At 45.8% G+C, this 12,922-nt stretch overlaps 1 protein-coding gene across 22 annotated transcripts in view; it reads right to left on the reverse strand.

The window, feature by feature from the left end:
• Positions 1-12,922, reverse strand: part of LOC117527150 (receptor-type tyrosine-protein phosphatase delta-like) — a 527,875-nt gene that overhangs the window by 61,480 nt on the left and 453,473 nt on the right. For 14 of the 22 annotated variants that reach the window (XM_034189350.1, XM_034189347.1, XM_034189346.1 and 11 more), the window contains 5 exons: positions 10,008-10,232; positions 9,760-9,920; positions 4,976-4,987; positions 4,479-4,591; positions 4,338-4,379 (listed from right to left, as the gene is read on the reverse strand). In XM_034189350.1, the coding sequence (XP_034045241.1) occupies positions 4,338-4,379; positions 4,479-4,591; positions 4,976-4,987; positions 9,760-9,920; positions 10,008-10,232 (553 nt within the window). The remainder of the gene's footprint in view (positions 1-4,337; positions 4,380-4,478; positions 4,592-4,975; positions 4,988-9,759; positions 9,921-10,007; positions 10,233-12,922) is intronic. The other 8 variants (XM_034189362.1, XM_034189358.1, XM_034189361.1 and 5 more) reach the window with 1 other exon arrangement.

A 12,922-nucleotide genomic window follows, 5' to 3' on the forward strand; every position in this document is an offset into this window, starting at 1 on the left:
AGGTAATCCGGAAGTCAAAACGGCCAAAGAACAGTGACCAGCGGGCTTGCCTGGGGTTCAGACGCTTAGCGGTCCTGATGTACTCCAGGTTCCGATGGTCAGTGAAAACCGTGAATGGCACGGCTGTTCCCTCCAACAGATGTCTCCACTCTTCGAGGGCCTCTTTCACAGCAAGGAGTTCCCGATTGCCGACGTCATAATTCCGTTCAGCGGGGGTCAACCTGCGAGAGAAATAGGCACACGGGTGAAGGACCTTATCGGCCTTCCCGCTCTGGGAGAGCACCGCTCCTATCCCTGAGTCCGAGGCATCCACTTCAACCACTAACTGGCGGCTAGGATCGGGCTGCACCAGAACTGGTGCAGACGAGAAGCGCCGTTTCAACTCTTTGAACGCGGCCTCGCACCGGTCCGACCAGGTGAAGGGAACTTTTGGAGAGGTCAGGGCTGTCAGGGGGCTAACTACCTGACTGTAGCCCTTAATGAACCTCCTATAGAAATTAGCAAAGCCGAGGAACTGTTGCAGCTTCCTACGGCTTGTGGGTTGGGGCCAATCTCTCACCGCCGCAACCTTGGCCGGATCCGGGGCGACGGAGTTAGAGGAGATGATAAACCCCAGGAAGGACAAAGAAGTGCGGTGGAACTCACACTTCTCGCCCTTCACAAACAGACGGTTCTCCAACAACCGCTGCAGGACCTGACGGACATGCCGGACATGAGTCTCAGGATCCGGGGAAAAGATGAGTATATCGTCTAGATATATGAAGACGAACCGGTGCAGGAAGTCCCGCAAGACATCGTTTACCAACGCTTGGAAGGTCGCGGGAGCATTAGTGAGACCGAACGGCATGACCAGGTACTCAAAATGACCTAAGGGGGTGTTAAATGCCGTCTTCCATTCGTCTCCCTTCCGAATCCGAACCAAATGATACGCATTCCTAAGATCCAGCTTGGTGAAAATCTTGGCTCCATGCAAGGGGGTGAACACTGAATCCAACAAGGGCAACGGGTATCGGTTGCGGACCGTGATCTCGTTCAACCCCCTGTAATCAATGCATGGACGAAGTCTGCCATCTTTTTTACCCACAAAAAAGAAACCTGCGCCCATCGGTGAGGTGGAATTCCGGATCAACCCGGCGGCTAATGAGTCCCGGATGTAGGTCTCCATTGATTCGCGTTCCGGCCGTGAGAGGTTGTATAGCCTACTGGACGGGAACTCACTGCCTGGAACCAAATCAATGGCACAATCGTACGGGCGGTGGGGAGGAAGCGTGAGAGCCAGATCCTTGCTGAACACGTCAGCGAGGTCATGGTACTCCGCTGGCACCGCCTTCAGATTGGGCGGGACTCGGACCTCCTCCTTAGCTTGGGAGCCGGGAGGAACCGAGGAACCGAGACACTCCCGATGGCAGGTTTCGCTCCACTGCACCACTACCCCGGACGGCCAATCAATCCGGGGATTGTGCTTAAGCATCCATGGAAACCCTAAAACCACACGGGAGGTGGCCTGAGTCACGAAGAACTCGATCACCTCCCGGTGGTTACCTGACACCACCAGAGTTACTGGAGGTGTCTTATGCGTGATTGGTGGGAGTAGGGAGCCATCTAGTGCTCGAACCTGCACAGGCGAGGTAAGAGCCACCAGAGGGAGCCCTATCTCCCTGGCACATCTCCTGTCAAGCAGATTCCCCTCAGAGCCCGTGTCCACCAGTGCTGGGGCCTTCAGGGTCGAATCCTCATACAGGATTGTGACTGGGAGTCGTGTAGCAATGTGGGTGTGTCCCACGTGAATGTTTTGGCCCACCCCTGGCCCAGTCTCTAAGGGCGGGCGTTGGAGTTTAACCGCTCGGGGCAGTCGTTTGCCATATGCTCACTCGAGCCACAAACATAACAAGCTCCGTGGGCCCGCCTCCTTTGTGCTCCAGGTGCCCTAAATGTTGCCCTGCTCGTGTCCATAGCTTCGTCAGCAGGGGGAGCCGTAAGCGCACGGAGCGCAGGAACAGAGGAGCGTGGGGAGGGCGGAGCTCGATCGGACCCGGAAGGGAGAGGGACGACGCGTGCCTGGCCACGCCCTTCGCCTCGTTCCCGATGGCGTTCTTCTAACCGGTTGTCGAGTCGTATGACTAGATCAATGAGCCCATCTAAATCTCGCGGTTCGTCCTTAGCCACCAGGTGCTCTTTTAGGACCAGAGACAGTCCGTTTACAAAGGCAGCGCGGAGGGCAGTGCTATTCCAGCCGGATCTCGCCGCCGCGATGCGGAAGGCGACTGCATAGGCAGCTGCGCTCCGACGTCCCTGTCGCATGGACAGTAGTGCGGTTGAAGCGGACTCTCCTCTGTTGGGATGATCGAACACCGTTCTGAGCTCCCGTACAAACCCATCGTATGTATGAAGGAGCCGAGAGTTCTGCTCCCAGAGCGCTGTAGCCCAAGCGCATGCCTCCCCGCGAAGCAGGTTTATCACATAAGCTACTTTGCTAGCATCAGTCGCGTACATCACGGGACGCTGAGCGAAGACGAGCGAACACTGCATAAGAAAGTCCGCGCACGTCTCCACACAGCCTCCGTACGGTTCTGGAGGGCTTATGTATGCTTCTGGGGACGGAGGGAGGGACCGTTGAACGACCAGTGGAACGTTACTTTCGCGCGCAGGGTCCTCGGGAGGGAGAGCCGCAGCGGCGCCCGAAGGGCGTGCCTCCACTTGTGCGGCGAGAGCCTCCACCCTGCGGTTTAGGAGAACGTGTTGCTCGGTCATTAAATCGATCCGAGAGGTGAAAGCGGTGAGGATCCGCTGCAACTCACCGATTACCCCTCCCGAAGCCTCCGCCACGTCTTGGTCTTCCAGTGGCCGTTCAACAGCCGGTTGACGCCCCTCGGGATCCATGACGCTGGCCGAGATATCCTGTTGTGAAAGTGTAGGTACACGGACCCACAACAGGGGGCGCAATGAACGGACAATGGAGAAAAGTAAGAACAAGTTTTACTGTTGTGAAAATAGCACAACTGATACAACAATTAGCAATTTGTAAGCCGAAATCTGCTGGTGTCTTGTGGACAGGCCCGAAGGTAGGAGACGTCCGTCCTAGTTGAACCGGAACCACCCAGATCTCCTCTGCCACCGAAACCCAGAAGTACTGGAACCGCCAAGTCCCGAATTCCCAGGTGGCCACTGCCTCCGCTCGTCGGATCCGGTACTGCTGGCGGGAAAGAACACAAACACACAGGTTGGGATGCGACCGCACCCAGTAGATGAGAGGGGCAAAGCCGCCTCCACCTCTTGTCACACTGAAGCAGGAAAGGTGAGTACTTATCCGAACACTTGGCCTTCCGCTGTCCTGAAAAGTTTATAATGTATTGTCACAAAGATACAGTATCTGTTGCAGAGGTGATTACCTTAAACTCAAGGTGATATCTCGGCACTGAGGTGGAGACGCTGTCCTGCTGATATACCTCCGTACTGAGTGAAGTCAGCTGTGTCCAGTAATGGTGACAGCTGTCATCCTGGCTGCTCTCATCAGGCGGTGGCGCCCTCTGGTGCCTGGAGCCCGCACTCCAGGCAGGGCGCCCTCTGGTGGTGATGGGCCAGCAGTACCTCCTCTTCAGCGGCCCACACACAACATTTACTTTAGTTGGAACTACAGCATGGAAATCCTGCCCGTAGCTGAATTGAGTTCATCCAATGAGTCATCTGTTTGAGTGATACATTCAAACAGATGACTCACTGGATTGGATTTCCATCTTAAAAATATATGTAGTCCCAACTAAATGAACTTACATTATGTTGCATGGATGTACTTTGTTTGAGTTGGGGCTACATATATTTATTAGACGGAAATCCTGCACATAACTGAATTGCGTTCATCCAATGAGCCATTTTTTGAGTGTGGTAGGTCTCTGAGGATGATCCTTGGGTACTGTTGGAATGACTTGCTGTCAAATAACTGCTTAAGGAGACTAAGATGAATTGTATCACTTGAGGTAATGTCATCTATCACATTTTGCCCATGTGGTGCATTTCTTTGGGAGTGATCCAGCCCACAAGTACCTCAGTGTTGAAGATCCCAGAGAAGAACTGTTTAGTGTCAATTAGTTGTTATCTAAAAACTTTTCACTTTTTTGTATAGTCTTTGCATCACCACCATTTTTTATTTATTTATTTTTGCACAATACTGTGGATGGTTAATAGTTTGAACAAAAGCAATGTTTAGATGTTTGGAGTATAGAGCATGTGTCTCTAGAAGATTTTAGAAATGATGACGACAATTTAAGCAGGTTCATTGTATATGGCATGGAATGTTAGCATGAAAAAAAGAGATCTGTGGTTGATCAAGTCCAACTAACTTGACAAACGACGATAACCACGGTACACGGATACACGATATGCTGAAAAAGGAAATGACAGCAGGATCAAACATCAATATAAAGAGAAAGAGAAGTAATGCAATAAATCATATACCAAACACGCATGTAGGTTTGTTCTACCTGGCGTTTGGAAGTTGATCCTGCGTAGCTCCACAGGGTCCGTAGGATGATGCGATGACATGGCTTTGCTGCAGGGAAAACTACCCTTCCTGCCCTCAGCTTCAGCTCTTTTTCTGGAACAATACATAACATTCTTCACACACATCTCGACTCGGCGACCTGGGAGCTACAGTATTGTATGAAAATAGGGAACTGGCGAAAATATGGGACTTATAACCTAATACATCAGAGTTAAACATCCCACAAAAGCCGCGCACTTTCTCTCTGTAGACCGTTACAGATATAAATGGCCATTCTCTGGAAATGTTTTGTTTCAAATTTCATTAGAGCTCTTTTGATTACTGGGCCTACTGCTGCGGCTTTTCATATGTTACCAACAGACTCTCAGGTTTAATGATCTCTGTGTTTCGGTTCGGAAAGCTTTTCTGGGAAAGGCTTTTTTGATGAAAAAGACCCCCGTAGGACACAGGAAATTGTAAAAGATAGAGGTTATTTACCTGTCAGGTTTGCTGGATCCAAACAGAGAGAAGAGCAGATAAAAACACAGACAAGAATGAAAAATATTAGCACCCGCTCCAAAAAATCATAACAGACTAAAACACTGCTCAGTCTCTCATAGAAACGACCAGTTAACACTGCTTGGGTGTTCGATATGATGTAAATAAGCACCTCCTTCACATGCAATGATGAATCCTGAAAATGATAAAATAATGTAGATCTTGTAGAGCAGGTAACTTAGTGGGATCAGGAGTTGGGCTAGCAATATGTAGACCTGGATTCAATTCCTGGTCATACATCTCCTTGTAGCTTAGTGGAATCAGGAGATGGGTTATCTATATGTAGACCTTGGATAAATTTCTGGTCATGCATCTCTTTAAAGAGCAAGCAATTTAGTGGGATAAGGAGTTGGGCTACCAACATGTGGACCTGGGTTCAATTCCTTGTTGCACATCTCCATCTATATGGATATCTATATCCACATCTATATATATATATATTTTTAAACAATGAGAAGTCGTGAATGCACGACGCGGAGTCTAAAACACCACGATGCGAAGCGGAGTGGTGTTACTCCACTAAGTGCATTCAAACCGTATAATGCACAGCTTTGAGTTGTTTAACCCGCTTATACCATGGTCCCACACAGTGAGCTAACACACAAATATTTATTTAAAAATGGAAAGTATATAAAAATCTGTAAGTATTTGGGACTATTTTATGCCAGTCTCAAGATATTTTCATCCTTGGCAACCGTTCTCTTCTTCCTTCCCATCTTCAATCTTGTCAAGTTCGTCCGATGTTAAATCTTTATGCCGTTGCTTTTGCTGGTCTTCTTGTTTGCTCTCCTCCTCTTCCCATTCCTCAACTGTTTTATTTTGGCCAAAAATATTAAAATTCATGTGGAAATCCATGTTTTATCACGTTTCTGTCATTCACCTGTCAAAACACAGCTGATCTGCGATAACTGATTTGTGCTTTGCTGTGGTGACGACCAGAGCGGAGTGATATTACAGTGACTTAACTCACTGAACTACGTGTGTGTATACACGAAAATAATGCACGCCAGTTAGACATGGAATTTTCACTGACCATGGTATACTATAAATGCAACACTTTTGGTTTTGCTCCCATTTTGTATGAGATGAACTCAAAGATCTAAAACTTTTTCCACATACACAATATCACCATTTCCCTCAAATATTGTTCACAAACCAGTCTAAATCTGTGATAGTGAGCACTTCTCCTTTGCTGAGATAATCCATCCCACCTCACAGGTGTGCCATATCAAGATGCTGATTAGACACCATGATTAGTGCACATGTGCCTTAGACTGCCCACAATAAAAGGCCACTCTGAAAGGTGCAGTTTTATCACACAGCACAATGCCACAGATGTCGCAAGATTTGAGGAAGCGTGAAATTGGCATGCTGACAGCAGGAATGTCAACCAGAGCTGTTGCTCGTGTATTGAATGTTCATTTCTCTACCATAAGCCGTCTCCAAAGGCGTTTCAGAGAATTTGGCGGTACATCCAACCAGCCTCACAACCGCAGACCACGTGTAACCACACCAGCCCAGGACCTCCACATCCAGCATGTTCACCTCCAAGATCGTCTGAGACCAGCCACTCAGACAGCTGCTGAAACAATCGGTTTGCATAACCAAAGAATTTCTGCACAAACTGTCAGAAACCATCTCAGGGAAGCTCATCTGCATGCTCGTCGTCCTCATCGGGGTCTTGACCTGACTCCAGTTCGTCGTCGTAACCGACCTGAGTGGGCAAATGCTCACATTCGCTGGCGTTTGGCACGTTGGAGAGGTGTTCTCTTCATGGATGATGCGAAGGAGATGTGTTGCACTGCATGAGGCAAATGGTGGTCACACCAGATACTGACTGGTATCCCCCCCCCAATCAATCAATCAATCAACTTTTTTCTTATATAGCGCCAAATCACAACAAACAGTTGCCCCAAGGCGCTCCACATTGCAAGGCAAGGCCATACAATAATTATGAAAAACCCCAACGGTCAAAACGACCCCCTATGAGCAAGCACTTGGCCACAGTGGGAAGGAAAAACTCCCTTTTAACAGGAAGAAACCTCCAGCAGAACCAGGCTCAGGGAGGGGCAGTCTTCTGCTGAGACTGGTTGGGGCTGAGGGAAAGAACCAGGAAAAAGAGATCGATCACTAATGATTAAATGCAGAGTGATGCATACGGAGCAAAAAGAGAAAGAAACAGTGCATCATGGGAACCCCCCCACAGTCTACGTCTAAAGCAACATAACCAAGGGATGGTCCAGGGTCACCCGATCCAGCCCTAACTATAAGCCTTAGCGAAAAGGAAAGTTTTAAGCCTAATCTTAAAAGTAGAGAGGGTATCTGTCTCCCTGATCTGAATTGGGAGCTGGTTCCACAGGAGAGGAGCCTGAAAGCTGAAGGCTCTGCCTCCCATTCTACTCTTACAAACCCTAGGAACTACAAGTAAGCCCGCAGTCTGAGAGCGAAGCGCTCTAATGGGGTAATATGGTACTACGAGGTCCCTAAGATAAGATGGGACCTGATTATTCAAAACCTTATAAGTAAGAAGAAGAATTTTAAATTCTATTCTAGCATTAACAGGAAGCCAATGAAGGGAGGCCAACACGGGTGAGATATACTCTCTCCTGCTAATAAAACAAAACTGCACCTTTCAGAGTGGCCTTTTATTGTGGGCAGTCTAAGGCACACCTGTGCACTAATCATGGTGTCTAATCAGCATCTTGATATGGCACACCTGTGAGGTGGGATGGATTATCTCAGCAAAGGAGAAGTGCTCACTATCACAGATTTAGACTGGTTTGTGAACAATATTTGAGGGAAATGGTGATATTGTGTATGTGGAAAAAGTTTTAGATCTTTGAGTTCATCTCACACAAAATGGGAGCAAAACCAAAAGTGTTGCGTTTATATTTTTGTTGAGTATATATTAGGGCTGGGCAACGTTAACGTACTAACGTTGCGTTAATTATTGAGGTCATTATCGCCGACAATTTTGTTCCTCCCCTTAACGCTGCGGTTTATTTTTTTTTTGACTTTTATGACTGTTGCTCGTTGCCTTTTATTTTGAAAGCGTCAGTCGGGGGCGAGCTTATGCTGCTGCTTCCTGCTGATAGCTGAGTTCACACAGAAAACGACACGAGGATCGAGAAACGTACAGGCTATGCAATGCACAACAAAACAAAATGCAGAAAGACGCTGAACTTTTGAATGGACATTTTCGGTACAAAGTTCTACAGGATCAGGCCCGGATCCAGACTGGTTTGGACTGGATTTTTTTTTATGCATCGTTCGTCATCGGTAAAAAAAAATCTTGAATAATCTTGAAAAGCCGAACGCTTCCCCGCGGTGAACACAGCTTTTCGGTGGTTTTCATGTCAACCTATAGTCCGTAAATTATATGGATTTTTCCGAGTTTCAGAGTCATACAGACATACAAATAAAGTCGGATATACAGGGTTTGGTCTGTAATAAACTATTTCTGCAGCGCGGCTCCACTTTGAAACCATGAACCATTGAAGCAATGCTTCGATCCAGTAGCTCGTTGGTTCTTTGATTCACTGCTCTTCAGAAACGGCAAGCCGCTTCTTAACCCCTCGCAAAGCCATTAAAATATCGTCAGTCACTTTTGTGTGGATTAAAGTCACTAACTGGGACTCTTGTCTTGTTGCTGTCAAGAAACGAGAATCGTTCTCCGTTCCGTTCACACAGCTCGAAACGCTGCGCGGCTGAGACAGAGTCCGGTCGGAATTAATAACTTCAAAATGAATAAAATGACACCTCTTTCCAAATGTAATACAGACAAGAAACTACAATCGACTAAAACGTTTTTTTTTCCTCCCAAAATGAAACATGCTGTATTTTCTTTTCAAATTACATCCTGAAGTGAAGCACAGCAGCTGTAAGCTCAGCTCAGATATATGGAAACACATTCATGCCAATGTCTGAAAGGAAAAGCTTTTGACAAAAACTACAGATTTTGTTTATTCCTATTTATGTCCAGAGATCAAGGATTCACCATGTAGAGTTCATTATGTACAAAGTTTAAGGATCCAGTGACCAAATTCATATTTATTTACTTTAAGACTCAATAAAATGTTCAATTTCAATTCAATTTAATCGGCTTATAAAGTGTCAAATCACAACAAAATCTAAATATACTAAAACAAATATATCACAATTGTACACATATCAAATTGTGGTATGTGTACAGTTGTGATGTATTTGTTTTAGTACATTTAGTCATGGACATGAATATTATTTTGATATGAAACAGGATAACAAATGACCTGCCAGTGGTTTTATATTTGATTTCATTAGTGTGTTTCAGTTGAAATTTACATTTTCAAATTTATGCAATGTTCATTTACATTTTCAAATAAAACTGTGCTTTTAAGCGGCTTTTGAATTCATTTTTGGGTTTCACATATACCATGTGATTAATCATGATTAATCACAGAAAGTCATTGAGTTAATGCGATTAAGATTTTTTATGTTTGCCCACCCCTAATATATATATATATAAAATGTTATTGCTAATAAAGAACCACGAAGAATGCTAATGGGCAATAATTCCCCATCTGCTGTGTTGGCTATTTTAGTTGCTGCACAGATTTCAGAACTCACCCAGTTCATTTTCTATTGGAACAGCTCAGTTTAATTGGTTAACATTTTACTCCAGGATCACCATCTTCCTTTTGTCAGTTCATCTCTTTCCTATTGTGCGTCCTTCATGGTGCCCTTACCTCTTGAAAAGAAGAATGGCAATGACGATGCACACAATGAAGATGACAGCCAACACAGGCCCCACCACCCACAATAGCCCCTCCTCCTCATCAATGATTGGCTGTGGATCCACGTCAGATGAAGTCACAGAGTCAGAAAAAGGGCTGGTGGCGTACATGGTCTAGGGAAAGACACGGGTTTGTTTTGTATTTACACTTTAAATTTGAATCTAACCTGCATGTTTGGGTGTCTTTGCACTTTTACTCACATTTTCAGAGAGGTCCAATAGAGCAAGAACAAAGAACACATACTCCTGTCCATTCAGGAGTGGACGATTGCGGAAATCACCATAATTTTGCCCGTCACCTGATGTAAATTCCAAAGGGAGCGTCTTAAAGTGGGCACCAACATAGGCCTTGGGATCTGATAGGCTAGCCTGTCTGCGGACACGGAGGGCGCGGCTGACACTAGTCCTGTTGATTTCTTTCAGAAGCTGAAAGTGAGGGAAAAGAGAGAGGGGAAATAAAAAAGTAGCAATGTAGCAATGGTTGTAGCAGGCTAAGTAACGTAACCAAGAGGTACTACATTCCAGCCTCAACATACAGTAACACCTGGGAACTCCCAAGTACCTCAGGTTCTCCCAGTTGCATGCATGTGAAATACCCCCGAATGTTCAAATCACGTCAACTGAGTCTTTTCAATGTGAAGGAGCAGGCGTTGGACCCAGCCACTTCTGCAATGAAGGCTCTGAACATGTCCACTCAGTGTCCATTTTTTCCTAACCTCCTCAAAGTGGACGCAGAAGAAAAGTTTGAGTTAAGGACAATATTTTTAAATGAACCGAATCATTTCTAAAATTATGGAATTAAAAATGTCATGCTCCTCCACCGAAATACAGTACAAGGTCCATTAAGTAATCTTATCAAGTATATATCCTGCATGCCAGTGGATGCAGACACTAAACAACATGCTAGCAACAGCCTTGTGATTAAAGTATCTCACATATCAGAGGTCGTAAATTCAAATCTAGTGTAGGATAGACACGACGCAGGTTACATCTTTTTGGAAAATCCACCATCATCTGCCAAACCACATTCCTCTGCATGACATTTTACATCGCCCTCTGTGTCACCAACATGCCCACTGAAGTCTACTCTAATCACTGCACTTTCCATCACCTCATCCAAATTCACTCACACTTTCTCTTCCATCTCACATCTCCCTTTTGTGACATACGTGGTGATGACATTCAATGTCCCACCTTAAATTTCCAGTTTCACACTCATCACACACTTTTCACATGTTCTTTCTTCAGGATAATCCTGACACCTAAATATTAAACCTAAATATTTTCTAAATCACACCATGACAGTACAGTTGGAACCCACTTCTGATGTGCCTGGCATTACTCCCTTCCACATGGTCTCTTGTACAGACAATATGTCTACCTTTTGGCTCTTCATGATATCAGCCAGCTTTCTTCTTTTTCCAGTTATAGTGCCAACATTCAAAATTCCAACTATCACCTCCACACTTTTACACTTGCTGTCTTCAGACATGGTCTCCCCCTCTCCTTCTCCCCCTTCACCCATCAATAGTATAGTTTCTGCTGGCAACATGCTGAATAACAGTCCCGGGGGTGGCCATTGTTAACCTGGGTATTGGCTAATCCATACTGGATTTTATCCCCTGCCTGGACAGTGAAAAGCAATGATATAAATTCCCTTCTCAATTTTCAATATCATTTTCCTTCAAACATTTCTTAAATGCTGGGAGTGTGTCTTTCATAGGTTTTATCACCAATAACTGTAGAGAGTAATACTGCTTTATCCTATATTTGTGTAAATAGTTGTTTGCACCTGAAAACATAAACATAAAAATGTAAGTATCCTCATGACAGAAATATGACTCAAATCTTACAGGACACAGTATTTGTAGATCAATGTTGATTCTTACTATTATCGTAACCTGAGTTTGTCTGTGCAGAGGGGAAAATAAGCATTTCAACCACTGTTGATTTTGGAAGTTTCCCCACCTACAAAGACTGGAGACGTCTGCAACTTTTAGGTACACTTCAGCTGTGAGAGACTGAATCCCCCCAAAAAATCCAGAAAATCATATTGTATGAGTTTTAAATAATTAATTTGCATTTTATTGCATGAAATAAGTATTTGATCACCTACCAACCAGCAAGAATTCTGGCTCAAACAGACTTGTTAGTTTTTCTTTAAGAACCCCATATATTCTGCACTCTACCTGTATTAATTGCACCTGTTTGAACTTGTTACCTGTATAAAAGACACCTGTGCGGACAATCAATTACACTCCAACCTATCCACCATGGCTAAGACCAAAGAGCTGTCTAAGGACATCAGGGACAAAGTTGGAGTGTTGGAGGTCACAGGCCGATGAAGCCAACAGGACCACATCATCTGCAAAAAGCAGTGATGAGACCCTGAGTCCACCAAACTGGAAACTCTCCTCCTCCTCGACTATGCCTCGATATCCTGCCCATGAATATCACAAACAGGATTGGTGACAAGGCGTAGCCCAGGCGGAGGCTAACCTCCACCGGAAATGAGCCCGCCTTACTGCCGAGCACCCGAACACAGCTCCCGCTTTGTGAGTACAGTGATTGGATGGCCCTAAGAAGGGACCCCCCACACTCCATACTCCCACAGCACATCCCACTGTGTCTCCCGGGGTACCTTTCTCCAAGTCCAAAAACCGCATGTGGAGTGCATTGGTATACTCTCAGGCCCCCTCTAAGATCCTTGTGAGAGTGAAGACTTGGTCAGTTGTTCCACAACCAGGATGACACCCGCAGTGTTCCTCTTCAGAGGTTTGACTATCCGCTGAACCCTCCATTCCAGCACCCTGGAGTAGCCTTTACCAGGGAGGCTGAGTGGTGTGATGCTCCTGTAATTGACACATACTTTCTGGTCCCCTTGTTTTTTAAATATGGGGACCACCACCCCAGTTTGCCACTCCGTAGGCACTGTCCCAGACCTTAACGCAATGTTGAAGAGACATCTCATCCACGACAGTCCCTCCACACCCAGAGCCTTCAGCATTTCTGGACGGATCTCATCAAACCCCAGGGCCTTGCCACTGCAGAGTTGTTTGACTTCCTCAGTGACTTGGGAAATTCATGATACTCATGATTCATGATAATCCTCCATC

Source organism: Thalassophryne amazonica, chromosome 15, assembly GCF_902500255.1.
Source record: "Thalassophryne amazonica chromosome 15, fThaAma1.1, whole genome shotgun sequence".
Taxonomy (NCBI): Eukaryota; Metazoa; Chordata; class Actinopteri; order Batrachoidiformes; family Batrachoididae; genus Thalassophryne; species Thalassophryne amazonica.